The sequence below is a fragment of the Oryx dammah genome, unplaced genomic scaffold (genome assembly GCF_014754425.2).
Source record: "Oryx dammah isolate SB20612 unplaced genomic scaffold, SCBI_Odam_1.1 HiC_scaffold_2, whole genome shotgun sequence".
Taxonomy (NCBI): Eukaryota; Metazoa; Chordata; class Mammalia; order Artiodactyla; family Bovidae; genus Oryx; species Oryx dammah.
This window is the reverse complement of record NW_024070186.1, coordinates 81,388,156-81,403,004: the sequence shown is the minus strand read 5'-3', so window position 1 is coordinate 81,403,004 and position 14,849 is coordinate 81,388,156. Positions and strand designations below refer to the sequence as shown.

General features: G+C 35.7%; 1 protein-coding gene across 3 annotated transcripts in view; it reads left to right on the top strand.

Moving 5' to 3' along the window:
• The window catches only part of FGF12 (fibroblast growth factor 12), a 613,455-nt gene extending 599,270 nt beyond the window's left edge, over positions 1-14,185 (top strand). For all 3 annotated transcript variants that reach the window (XM_040253369.1, XM_040253362.1, XM_040253357.1), the window contains one exon: positions 9,498-14,185. In XM_040253369.1, the coding sequence (XP_040109303.1) occupies positions 9,498-9,616 (119 nt within the window). In that variant the 3' untranslated portion in view covers positions 9,617-14,185. The remainder of the gene's footprint in view (positions 1-9,497) is intronic.
• Positions 14,186-14,849: the final 664 nt, after the last annotated feature.

Sequence of the window (14,849 nt, the reverse complement as noted above, 5' to 3'; positions counted from 1 at the left end):
AGATAATTGGAAATTAATACTAGAATTTAAAATTCTAGTACCAATAGCTATAAAAAACCTGTGATTAATTTTTAGTGTACAATCAAATATATAGGAACTAGTAATTCTTGATTTATTACTTACTGTTTATTCTTCTTATGCTCCCCACAAAACAAAAGAATAGCCCTTGTCAGTATGTTAGTTAGCTTAACCAAGAGAGCCGCACCTTTCAATTACAGTTAAAATTATGGAACTTAAAATATGTTAGATGTCAAGTATAGTCATCACTCAGTATTTGCGGTTCATTCCAGGAATCCCTGCTGATACTGAAATCTGCAGATATTCAAGTCCCTTATATGAAATAGCATATATAGTATTTGCATATGTATACTACACACATACTCCTGGATACTTTAAATCATCTCCAGATCATTTATAGTACCTAAGGCAATGTACGGCTTCCCTGGTAGCTCAGATGGTAAAGTGTCTGCCTACAATGCAGGAGACCCAGGTTCGATCCTTGGGTTGGGAAGATCCCCTGGAGAAGGAAATGGCAACCCACTCCAGGACTCTTGCCTGGAAAATCCTGTGGACTAAGGAGCATGGTAGGCTACAGTCCATGGGGTCACAAAGAGTCGGACACGACTGAGCCACTTCACTTCACTTCACTTCACTTCAATGCAATGCAATGTAAACACTGTGTAAATGGTTGGTGCTACTGTTGCTGCTGCTAAGTCGTTTCAGTCGTGTCTGACTCTGTGCGACCCCATAGACCACTAGATCAGGACAAATTCAAGTTTCGCTTTTTGGAACTTTCTGGAATTTCTAATTATTTTCCAATCCTTAGTTGATTCTCAGGATGTAGAACCCCTGGATACAGAGAGCCAACTATATATATTAGATATGCAGCTGGTCTCATACGTAATAGTGCCTCAGCTAGGTTTGTTCCTAAGAAATTAAGATGGTGTTTGCAAGCCATCAGAACAACTCATAAAAGCTTGAAATGTTGCCAGCCATTTCTTATGGAATCTATGCAGTAAGATTCAATTTGACTGATTCTTCTTAACTATCCTGCCTGGCTGTATTCATGTCATGTAAACATAGCTGGACATTTTTATAGATAAATAGATTGAATAGATTTTTCCCTATACACTCATATACTTGATGGACATATTAGCTGTTCGTTCACTATCAAATTAAGGCTGATATATACCAAAATCCAGGCTTAAATCCTCTCTCCTGGACTTCAGAAAGTCTGACTCAAGTTGGTCACTCATCCCTCATCACCTCAGTTTTACCTCATGCTTCAACAGTCACTGTTTCTCTTAGACAACCTGCACTTCATCCCTTCATTCTTTTTTTTTTTTAATTTTTGGCTGCACTGGGCCTTCGTTGCTGTGTGCAGGGTTTCTCTAGCTACGGTGTACCCTGCACGGGCAGGCAGATTCTTAACCACTGGCAGTCCCATCCGTTCATTCTTGCTTATTAGCCCATCCACTTCTCTAAACCCTTTGCCTCCTTCAAGGCTAAATCAACATTAAAGAGCTATTTTAGATGCTCATTCCCATTCAGCGCTGCTGTGGCCCTTTCCTCTCTGTGACCTGTGTGCATGTCTATGCTCTCTTTCTTGGCCTTGAACCCCTTGAGGGCAGGAATCAGATCATTTCTTGCTGTTGCCACAGAATCTAGCAGAGCACCTGATACGAAGCAGTTTGTTTCTGCTCATAGAATGAATGAACAAGCTAATACTGAAACAAATTCCTCTTCGGATATCAGTCAGCAAAAGAGTAATTGGAATTTGAGGAGAGGAAAGAAGAAAATAATGTAATAGAATCCAAGTGATGCAATATCAGTAAAGCCAAATTAAAAGGGTCAGTAAATGCTTTGTGAACCAGGTCATTCCATCAGAGAAATCCAATATACTCTGTCTCTTCTAAGTGTGCACATGGAGGTCAGGTCGGTCAGGTCAGGAAGTTTTCTCAATTCCCCTCCCCGTCATATAGTAATTGGTAGCTTTGAGATTAATCCTGCACGTGTACTAAGTCATGCCCAACTCTTTGCGAGCCTATGGACTGTAGTCTGCCAGGCTCCTCTGTCCATGGGATTTCCCAGGCAAGAATACTAGAGTGGGTTGCCATTTCCTACTCCAGGGGATCTTCCCAACCCAGGGATCAAACCCCACATCCCTTACATTGGCAGATGGATTCTTTACCTCTGAGCCACCTGGGAAGCTCTTGACATTAATCAAGACACTTCTTTTCCAGAGAAGAGCAAACTCTTCTAAGAGAGCATTGTGTAATAGAAATATAATACGAGCTAAGTATTATATTAATTTAAAATTTTCTGGTAGTCATATTTTAAAAATAAAAAATAAACATGAAATGGATTTTAATAATATACTCAATCTAGTATATTCAGATATTATCATTTCAATATGTAAGTAATATAAAGCATTACCACTGAGATTTAATTTTTAGTGTGGTCTTTAAAACTCAGTGTTTATTTTATCCCTCTTGCACTTCTGAATTAGGACTAGCCACATTTTTAGTGATCAGTGACCACATAGGCAAAATGGATACTGTATTAGATAGCGAAGGCCTAGGAGGTTTTCATTAGATTTCCCTATCCTCTCACCAACCCTTTATCCTTCAGTTCAGTTCAGTTCAGTCGCTCAGTCATGTCCGACTCTTTCCAACCCCATGAATCGCAGCACGCAAGGTCTCCCTATCCATCACCAACTTCCGGAGTTCACCCAAACTCGTGCATCGAGTCAGTGATGCCATCCAGCCATCTCATCCTCTGTTGTCCCCTTCTCCTCCTGCCTCCAATCCCTCCCAGCATCAGGGTCTTTTCCAATGATTCAACCCTTTGCATAAGGTGGCCAAAGTATTGGAGTTTCAGCCTCAGCATCAGTCCTTCCAATGAACACCCAGGACTTGTCTCCTTTAGGATGGACTGGTTGGATCTCCTTGCAGTCCAAGGGACTCTCAAGAGTCTTCTCCAACACCACAGTTCAAAAGCATCAGTTCTTCGGCACTCAGCTTTCTTCACAGTCCTATATCCTTAGTGTATCTTAATTCTCTTTTTCTTAGCACAGTTCTAAGACTGATACTGTCGACTATTGGGGAATTGTTGGTTCTTCCCATACAAATAGGACATCTCTGATTTTAATAGTCACTTCTTTGTTTACAGCTTACATGTAAGGTATTTGTTTCTGTGTGTGTGACTTTTGAAAATTATGTATAATTCTTAAGTATGTTGTGCAAATATACACAACATGAAATTTGCCTTTTTAGCCAGTTTAAGAGTACATTTCAGTGCCATTGAGTACATTTCTGTGTTTTGCAGCCATCACCACCATCCATCCCTAAAATTTTTTCTTCTTCCCCAACTGAAATGCTGTACCCATTAAATATTTACTTAGATACTTCCTTCCCTCAGCGCCTGGAAACCACCATTCTATGTTCTGACTTTATTAATATGACTACTCTAGATATCCCACATAAGTAAAATCATAAAATATGTTTCCTTTTATGCCTAGCTTAGGCTTCCCCAGTGGCTTATTATTTCATTTTGTCTTTAGGTCCTCAAGGTTCATCCACGCTTGTGTTAGGATTTGCTTCCTTTCTAAGTTGAACAATATTTTATTGTATCCATATACCACCTTTTGTGTGTCTGTTCATTGGTTCAACCAACCAAAGGTGCTTGCACCTTTTCGCTAGTGCAAGTAATGCTTTTATGAACATGGCTGTGTAAATACTATTCACACCCTTGCTTTTACTTCTCTTGGGTGTATATCCACAAGTGACATATCTGGATCATATGGTAATTCTATGCTTGATTTTTTTGAGCAAATCATTGTATAGTTTTTCACAGTGGCTGTCCATTTTAAATTCCTTCCATCAGTGTACAGTGGTTTCAGTTCCTCCACCTACTTGCCAATACTCATTACCTGTTTATTTTAAATAGGCATCCTGAATTTGTTTTCATTTCCATTTTTTTAATGACATTAGGAATATTTGGTAGAAATGAGGCCAGCTTGGATCTAGATTAATATATGGAAATAACTTTAAAATTGTCTGGTATAAGACAATTATTTGCACCACTTATTTGACTAATTGTTTCTGTGCTTTTATTAAGAAATTTTGATTAAGACTTTGAAATCCTACACTCTCATTTGGCTCTGCTACTATTCACCATCTGATTTTAGGGAAGTCACTTAGTTTCTTTTATATTTAAAAAATGAGGATAGGAATTTCTCACCTACTTTATTCACCTGGTTATCATATTTAGTTGGTCAGTTTTAAATGGCTTTGAATTTCCACCTGGGCAGGTTTTGACACTCCCTAGCAAGATCCAGGAAAATCTTCACAATCAAATGCCAGTTTGGGTTCTATATGAGAATCTCATCCCTCTGTGGTCATTCAGACTGAGAAGTCAGTTAATCCCAGTTAGGGTTAAATGCAAAATTCTGTCTGTTGTTACAGTTCATTTAAAGACAGTTTGACTATGAAAATAAATAAATGGCTTTGAAGACTCTGAAATAATAGATTTATTGAAAGGATTAATCCTGTGAACAGAGGAGCCTGGTGGGCTACAGTCTATGTGGTCGCAAAGAGTCAGACCTGACTTGTTGTTCAGTCACCAAGTTGTGTCTGACTCTTTGCATCTCATGGACTGCAGCACACCAGGCTTCCTTGTCCCTCACCATCTCCCAGAGTTTGCCCAAATTCACGTCCATTGAATTGGTGATGGCTTCCAGCTATCTCATCATTCGCCCTCTTCTCCTTCTGCCTTCAATCTCCCACATCAGGGTCTTTTCCACTGAGTCAGCTCTTCGCATCAGGTGGCCAAAAGTATTGGAGCTTTAACTTCAGCATCAGTCATGGTTGATTTCCTTTAAGATTGACTAGTTTGATCTCCTTGCTTTCCAAGGGACTTTCAAGAGTCTTCTCCAGTACCACAGTTTGAAAGCATCAGTTCTTTAGCACTCTGCTTTCTTCACTGTCCAGCTCTCACATTTGTAAATGACTACTGGAAAGACTATAGCCTTGACTATGTGGACATTAGTTTTATCAGCAAAGTGATGTCTTTGCTTTTTAACACACTGTCTAGGTTTGTCATAGCTTTCCTGCCAAGAAGCAATCATCTTCTAATACCATGGCTACAGTCACCATCTGCAGTGATCCCAAGAAGAGGAAATCTGTCACTGCTTCCACCTTTTCCCCTTCTATTTGCCACAAAATGATGGGATTGGATGCTGAGATCTTAGTTTTTTCTTAATACTGAGTTTTAAACCAGCTTTTTCACTCTCTTCCTTCACCCTCATCAAGAGTCTCTTTAGTTTCTCTTTGTGTTCTGCCATTAGAGTGGTATCATCTACATATCTGAGGTTGTTGATATTTCTCCCAGCAATCTAGGTTCCAGCTTTTAACTCACCCTGCCAGCATTTGGCATGATGTGCTCTGCATATAAGTTAAATAAACAGGGTGACAATAAACAGCCTATTGTACTCCTTTCTCAATCCCGAACCAGCCAGTTGTTCCATACAGGGTTCTAACTGTTGCTTCTTGACCCACATACAGGTTTCTCAGGAGACAAGTAAGATGGTCTGGTATTCCTATCTCTTTTAAGAGTTTTCCACTGTTTGTTATGATCCACACAGTCAAAGGCTTTAGTGTAGTCAATGAAACAGAGGTAGATGTTTTTCTGGAATTCCCTTGCTTTCTCTGTGATCCAGCAAATATTGGCAACTTGATCTCTGATTCCTCTGCTTTTTCTAAACCCAGCGTGAACATCTGGAAGTTCTCTTCATGTAATCCTGAAGCCTAGCTTGGAGGATTTTGAGCACAACCATACTAGCATGAGAGATGAATGTAATTGTCTGGTGGTTTGAACATTCTTTAGTACTGCCCTTCTTGGGAATTGGGATGAGGATTGACCTTTTCCAGTCTTGTGGCCACTGCTGGGCTTTCCAAATTTGCATATTTGATAGCATCATCTTTTAGGATTTTAAATAGCCCTGCTGGAATTTCATCACCTGAATATGGACTGGTAAATCAGTCTGAAAGTATTTTAAAAAATCTTTAAAAATATATACAATGTATTTTTGGCATGCAAATTTTAGAGATTATCATTGTGATTATTGTGTACATTACAGTAATTTTGGTTTATATTTTGGACATATAATGCACTTTATAGTACAGTTATGCTTTGTTTTTTTCTTATATTCTGTGTCATCATTTTATTATGTACCTTTCAGACAGAGTAGCACAGTTATGGAGTGTTGATACAACTATCAAAGGAAGTTATATTGGGAGAAGTGTTTTGTCGTTTCTTGGCTTTCTAATTAGATCATATTCTTTTAACTACCTTTTAATTCTAAAATTTGATTGAGATTTATACCCCTTGTTTGGCATCTGAGAGCCTGAAAGTAACAATGAAAATTGAAGCCCAAGAAATTAACTTAAATTCATTTGTTTTATTACTCTTAATTTTCCAGCTAGTTTGAACAGTTTTTTTCAAACCTGGAATTTTACTACTTCATTTAATGGAAAAATAGAAAACTGAATTGTCCTTAAAAAAGAGCAAGTTGCACACTTTGCTATGACACTGGTGACTTTTACTGTTTCAGAAACATTGAAAAAGTCTAGATGCCAACTTGGAAAACTCTGGGGACTTGTTACTTGGATGGCCAGCAGGATTACATTATTAGTAAAGTTATCTGCAATGATAATTATAATGGCAACCTTTTGTGTTACCACAACTTAGGTATTTTATATGTAAGTGGGAAATAGCAAAAAAAAAAAAAAGATACAAGTTAAAAACAAATGTCTTGGGTAGAGTGTATGACAGAAGGAAACTTTAAAAAGAAATTACAACACTAAGAAATTCAAGCGCAAAAATTATAAAATATGTTATTTAATGGAAATTAAGAGTAATATTCTTTGTGTCTCTAAACTGAAGTTTAGAAATTTGCATGCCAAAAATCTATTGTTTATAATTTATTAGATTTTTTTTTTTTCATTCTTTGAGACTGATTTAGCAGTCCATAGTTAGCAGTCCATAGTCTTTGTGACCCCATGGACTATAGGCCGCCAGGCTCCTCTGTCCATGGAATTTTCTGGGCAGGAAATACTGGAGTGGATTCCCATTTCCTTCTCCAGGATCTTTCTGACCCAGGGATCAATTGCGTCTCCTGCATTAGCTGTGCTGTGCTTAGTCACTCAGTTGTGTCTGACTCTTTGTGACCCTATGGACTGTACCCCTCCAGGCTCCTTTGTCCATGGGAATTCTTTAGGCAAGAATACTGGAGTGGGTTGCCATGCCCTCCTCCAGGGGATCTTCCCAACCCAGGGATCAAACCCATGTCTCCCGCATTACAGGAGGATTCTTTACCATCTGAGCCACCAGGGAAGCATTAGTAGGTGGATACACGTTACCACTTCCACCACCTGGGAAGCCCCAGGTCAGGTTTGGGGATTTTCAAAGCTGATTAGGTGACAGAGTAGGGAAAAACTGCTTTATGGCATCATATAAATTGCTTTCCAGTCCAATCACTTCATTACGTCTTCTGGGTTCCCATGTGCACTAACCAGTTATAAACACATGGTTATATATTTTGCGCACATAGACATATTATTTAGTTTGGGGGATTTTGACACTTTCCCTATAACAGAAATATATGCAAGAGACATTAGGCTTGAAGAATTTCAAGATTTTAGTAGGATCTTACGCAAGGATCTTCTGCCTTTAGTAAAAGAAAAGCAGACCCTTGAATTACCTACTAGTACTATCTGAAAATTATAGGATCTATTCTTTCTAAACTAATATCCTATGTACACTTTGCTAGTAAGGCCAAAGGTAGTTAGTCCTTTGAGGATATTGGAGGGGTCATTCAGTACAAATACTTTAAAATCTCATTCTAAAATCCATATAATACTTGTGTATGATATACTGAATGAACATGCTTTTATATGTATTTTATACTAACCACAGTGTGGTTCAGATTTTGCGAGCATCAGCATCACCTGGGCACTTACTAAAAATGCAGAATCTAAGCCCACTATAGATCTTCTGAATCAGAATTTGCATTTTAATAATACCCCTATGTGATTCAAATGCACATGAACATTTAAGAAGCCCTCCTACTGAGATGTTGCAAGAAACCTATCTCCTCATCACTGAACTAGTCTGAGGAGAAACTTACTTGTTTCTTAACTCTCTTAATTTAGTTTTGGATTTAGAATGTATCTTCAGTAAAAACTGTTTATCACTGTGTTCTCTGAAATCTTTTATTCAGAATTTTCATGAGATCAGCTTCTTCATTTTTCTTATACATCTTTAGATGCTTACTAGGTGTCCAATTGGACAGAGCTAGAAAGTGGCTGAGTGTGGAAGTGGACCAGACAGTGTGTCTCCCAAATTGGTGCTCTTAACCACCATACAACGTCTATTTATTCATGGCCATGCTCAGGTTTCTAGTCCCAGGGCAAAGCCTATAGGAATAAGCAATTTGATTGGAAATAACATTCAGATTGCCAAGGTATTGTAGTGATTATTCAACAGATAGGGGTATGCAATTGTTTATTCTTAAGTCAAGGATGAAACTATCTCTTGATATTTAAGTAAATATTTCATATGCTCATATATAGTCACATTTGTCTCACGACAGTAAAATGAATCTGTTTTAATGTACTCAATATGCTGATAGATGCTATCTTACAAGAGTAACTGTGAATTGAAAAACATTGTTTTTTCTATGCAGTAATCTAGCAAGAGCTGTGATAATTCACAGATGACTGAGCTTTAGAGCCAGACAAAACAATAGAAGATAAAAAGAACTGTTTATATAGATGCAAACTGAAACCTCAAGGTTGCATAATCACATTTCCTATTAATCAATAACTAAGAAGCCATAGACTGTTCATTCCCTTAGGTGAGGGAAATATGAAGAAATTGGAAAAACCACTGTTTTTTCTTTCTTCTCTGCTCTCTCTCCTATTATCATTTCTTATATAGGATACCCTGAAACTTGGCACTAAAATTTCAATTGATATAACAGTATCATATTTCTTGTAGTAAGGTAAAGATTAAAAGATCACATAAATAAGAGGTTTTTTTTTCTCTACCGGAACTAGATGGCAGACTGAAGTCTGAAAAACAAGATATGTCTTTCCTCCCTTTAAATGTTATACTCCCGATGTCTCCTCTCACTCTAGATAAAAATCCTGTTACATAGGTTAGTAGACAGCAAAAACTTATTAAGCCTTATTTATAGGGCAACAGAAACCACTTATATGTCTGTAGCTCAGGAAGACTTAAAAGGGTGTGACTGATAGAACTAGAAGAAAATTGTGTATCCATTAAATATTTTAAGTTAAGACTCGTTTTCGTGATAGGAAAAAGAGCTAGTGACGAGAATGAACACTAAATAAATTCAAATCTGAGATGTTTATTGAGGCTGAATTTGATGTCCACTATTGTTGTGAGTAATTAATGTGATTTTTGCCTTCCAGTGTGTATGTACAGAGAGCCATCACTACATGAAATTGGAGAAAAACAAGGCCGTTCAAGGAAAAGTTCTGGAACACCGACCATGAATGGAGGCAAAGTTGTGAATCAAGAGTCAACATAGCTGAGAACTCTTCCCTTCATCCCTCTTTCATCCCTTCCCTTTCTCCCCCTGCCCTTTACCCATTTCCTTCCAATAAATCCACCCAAGGAGAGGAAAATTAAATGGCAACCCAGGACCTAGTGGCTAAGATTCTGCACTCAAAATCTTCCTTTGTGTAGGACAAGAAATTGAACCAAAGCTTGCCTGTTGCAATGTGGTAGAAAACGCACATGCACAAAGATTAGTACACCTAAAAGCGAGGAAAAAATAAACCAAGACTCCACAAGCATTAAAACAAACTGTGCTGTTATTAATAGAGGACTAATTGTAATGAAGACATAAATATAATAAAGACGAAATAAAGTTATTACCTTAAAGAAAAGGGTTTTGGAGAATTGAACTTACAAATTGATGTAATATCCTAAATGGCTTAAACTCTGGATAATGCTGTGATGTATGTTTTGAATTTGTATTTTCTTTGGGCATTTGGAATTGACACAAAATTGCAGCCTGTTTCCAGGGTTTTTTTACCATAATATTGAACGTGTATGAAGTACAGATTCTAGTGCCTATAAGTTATATAGCCAGGAATTATTTAACATCAAGAAAAATTTTATTTTAAAATTTTATTCCTGAAATCAATATTTAAGATTGTTTTATGCAAAGGATTGTCATATGTTGAATTTAGTGCTATTAGCTGATTTCATTCCTTCCTAACAAGAGTTTTAGATTCTCCTAGAAGAATATCACATTTTTTTAGAAAGTATTAATTCAGGAGCTCAATTTTTTTTCTTTAGTCACTTAGAAAAAAATTTCTTGTTTTAAGATTGAAGTAACTTTTAGGAAATTCTTTGTTGTTGCCATGCCTTGGCAGTGATATGAAACTTATGTGGTTTTACCATTTGATCTGATTTTTTTTTTTTTTGACACCTTTAAGAGTATAGGTAAATGTCTGGCTGTCTTAGAAGAGAGTTTTATACCATTTCTTGCAGCAGAAAAGAAAGAAAAGGTATTTTACATACGGAAATAAATTCTAAGAAGTTGGTGCAAGCAAGCTATATCAATATTTGCCTTCGTACCTTACTAAGTTTTCTGTATGTAGCATTTTCCAAATTTCACCAAGGAATTGGGAGGCATGGCTGTGAAATTCTTAACTTACTATCTTAGGAAGCCAGTAAATTGTTGGTTGCTAGATAGCCTCATTTATAAATCTAATTGAAAATAAGTCTGTCTTCTAGAACACAGAAGGAAATTGTTATACCCTGGATTTTCAAGGGGCATTGAGAAATAATACTGAATTAACAGCCATGGTTCCAACAGAAGCTCCTGTTGTGGCTCACACAACAGGGTTGTGTGAGTGACTTAAAGTAATAATAATAAAAAAAAAGAAGTGTAAGACTAGGCAAATGCGTATTTAGGAATACTGAAATGTTAGAGAAGAAATGAATACAATTGCCTTGGGGAAAAAATAGATCTTCTTGGTCCTACAAATCAGGAATGGTGTAGAGACATCCAAATCAAAACAAAACAAAACAGAATGTTAAGAAATATATGCAGATTTATGGATGTTATCAATGAGAAGACTTAGCATGTTACTTCTCCTATAGCTCTTCCGTCCAGCATGTATTGTTCCAAATACTCCCTAAAATATACACTTTGCAGAAACTCTAGGCCCTCACTTTAATGACCTTGTCATTGGTTGCTGTATTCTTTCAAAGTCACTGTAATTTCCCTCACTCCACACAATCATTAGTGGTCGGTATCCTTCACCAAGTATTCTATTTCTCTTATCAGGAGGTGAGCAGAAAATGAAATGAAGGAATTCGTGTAATCAGTTGCAAAGAATAAAATTATGCATCTCGGCAAGGATTTTGAACACACATCTGCAAGGGATATTTGTTTAATCAAAATATTTGGAAAGTAAGAAATAAAGACATTTAAATTAAAGAAAAGAATGTTATTCTTCTAGGAAAAGAATGCCCTTGTAAAAAAGAAATACAACTCTAGTTCTATTTCTTCTTGTCACTCTTGATTCCACTTGATTATAAACACAACTGTTACTTCCAGGACCAATCAAATTATAAGCACAAAGCCTTATTTTTTTTTTTTTGAAAAAATAAAAAGGAAGCTTCTACAAAATTGCTCCCAGGCTCATTTAGCATAAAATGACTTGAGCTTTTTGGTCATACACACATCCACACATATACACACATCACAAGCTCACAAATGACACAGTTGACAGTTTACAAAGTGTTCTCAATTATATTGATGATTTCATGATAGAATATATCTTATCTAGTTCAATATTATAGAAAATATGATAGAGATATGAATCTCCAGCAAAATTCTTCCCTTTATTTACAATGGCTGTTTATCATTTCACATCTAGATGCACACCTTCCCCCTTTCGGAAAGCCCTAAAGACAGTTCTAACTACCCAGTTTGTATTTTGTGTTTCTCCATATCATTTAAGCAAATGTTCACCATGGTGAAATATTTGGAAATTAGCTTTGTTAAGTTATACTTAATTTCACAAAATAAATTGTTGAAAATCTCAAGTTCTTTAACAGATTAACCTGACAAAAGCTGTGGTTTAGAGCACAGGGTGAACTTTGGCCTAACTGCTGCTTATTTTTTACATAAAGCCTTTAATAGAAGAATTCAGTGTTCACTATCTAGGTTTTTAAAATATTACCAAATATATACATATTATTATTCTATTCCCTCCAAAAATATGAGCCATTTTAGGTGGTTTGCTTTTCAGGTTTATGCAAAATATCTTGATTTTCATCATCCAGTTTCTGGGTCTCAATTCACCCATTACTTGTTCTATAAGTAAACTTGGTTTTTTTTTTTTTTTTTTCTGAAATGCATTGGGATAGTCTCAGGAAAATTATGACTTTCAGTAAAGCTTTGTGATTGACTATGTAAGTATAAGGTAAAATGTGCTTTTTCTAAGAGTCCTTATTGTATTGATAACATGTTTCAAAATCAGTGGGCTTAAGAATGAAAATGAAACTTTTGAGAATCTCACAAAGTAGTTTTCTGGCCAATATACCTTACTAATGATCAAGCTAGAAGTCTGAGCTATAGAAACAAAATGGTGCTGAAGTTCCCTTGGCTAACTCAGAGATTTTATGCTTCAGAAAACTGGAGGACAGCAGGTCAACTTATCCTTGATCATGGTAATAGTCTGAGTTTTGAATTTTGCATATGAATTTCATAGCACATTTTCAGTTATTATGGATTAGCACAATAAAAAAACATTAACACAAATAATGATGCTTTATGGGCCTCATTCTAATCCAGATAGCTGTTAGAAAAATTCTTATACTGAAGAAAATGACAATGCTGTTGATAGGTATTCTATGTAGATGAGTGGTTCTGCGGTACCACTACAAGAGATGAGAGTATTAAGACAAAAGTAAAGGATGAAGAATCTTAACTGTGAGTTGAAAAGTTTGACAGTCCTAATATGGGACCAATAATTCCCTGGTGGAGAAGCATGACTACATCAACAGTAATTTTTTTTTCAACGTGAACCCAGAAATAGCAAATCTATTATTTCACCTTCAAGGCTTCATCTCTAAAGTCACGCTCCGAGAAGGTTTTCCATAATGTTGCCCAGTTTCATCTACACCAGGTGAAACACACTCCAGAATAAAAATCCCCTGCTTATTTTAATATCATAAAAGGCTGAGATTATTTCTCTGTCATAAACTTGTAAATAGCATTTTATAAATCAAAATCACCTTCAAAACTGAATTGTTTCACAAATATATATGTGTATATATACACATGCTTCTGAAATAAGGATATATTCTGTAGAGTTTTATTTGATTTGTGTTCTTTCGTCGTAGGTAATTACAGATAAAGAGGTTTGAATGCAAAACTTTATATATATATATACATATATATAAGTATATTTCTAAGTATAAGTTGCCACTTTATAATAAAAAAGAAACAGGTGGGAACAATAATGAAAGCACACACTCCTTCAGAATGTCAGTAATTCTGAATCCCTTCTTTGATGCAGAAATAGCTATTTTTTATTTCTAAAAAGGGATTTTGAAGAATTGTACTTCCTGACAGATTCCCTGGTAAGTCATAAAATTTATAGTTGAGGGCAAGAAAAAAAATGTGCTAAATGCAGATATTCATTTTTCTGGAATTTTCCTGGAACCCAAGTTAAAAATCAACATTTAAAATCTAAATTAAGTGAAAATAACTAATGTTCACAGATGATATATTGAGCTTCAGTAACAGAAGCAAAAATATATTTAACACTATGATAATAAATTTAAAATAATGTCATAGTAGAAACTGCATCATTAGACATTTTATTAGTTGGAAAGAATGAGTGGATGTTTTTTGTCTTTGCTCTAAGCACAACCTAAAGACTGTGGCATTAATTTTTTCTTCAAGTTGTTCAAAAGTCCAAAATATACTCCCATGAATAGAGCGGGTTTTAGGCTCCATTAAATGTTAACATCTTAAGAAATTATTGAGACTGAAATGTTTAATAAATGCATTGTATGAGAAACCAAATTAATGTTTTGTTTTTACATTAAACACAGATTACTCAAATCATTGGTTTTTTGAGATCGAATTTGTAAAATGTTTATACATCACAACCTTCTTGAAGTAAAAAAGCAATTAAAATCTTGAGATGCGTATGCATGCAGAGAAAATACTTGCACATTTTCTTCTAACATTAAATTTATTTGGGAAGTCTCTTTCCTTTTAAAATGTATCCTATAATATGTCACTGAAAAAGTGCTGTGTCTTATAAAAAAAAAATCAAAACTGGATTTATGGATGGAAGATGAGTCAAAATTTTTATTGAACACTGTGGTTAAAAGTAGAAATAACCTAAGTTTGAAACTACTTGTGGTAAACCTAATATTTTCTTTTTGAGAATTAAGAACTAGAGCACATCCATTTAGAACATATTCATTTATTCATAATTTAATAACTAGACCCTTAGTGGAGTTTAGGGGTCATAAACTAAATTTACGGTCTAAAAATATCCAAGAAAGGCAGACATAAATAATGTAATACCCAAACGTAAGTACTACAATAGTTATTAAGATTTTATGTACAACTGATGTTGCAACAATCTAGCCTAGATGAAAGACATGGGTTGAAAAGGGGATAGATACAGAGTAATGAAAGACACCAAAGGGCCCCACCAATAGAGGAAATAATTTGAAAAAAAGTTATAGAGAAACAAAAAACACAACTTACCTCGGAA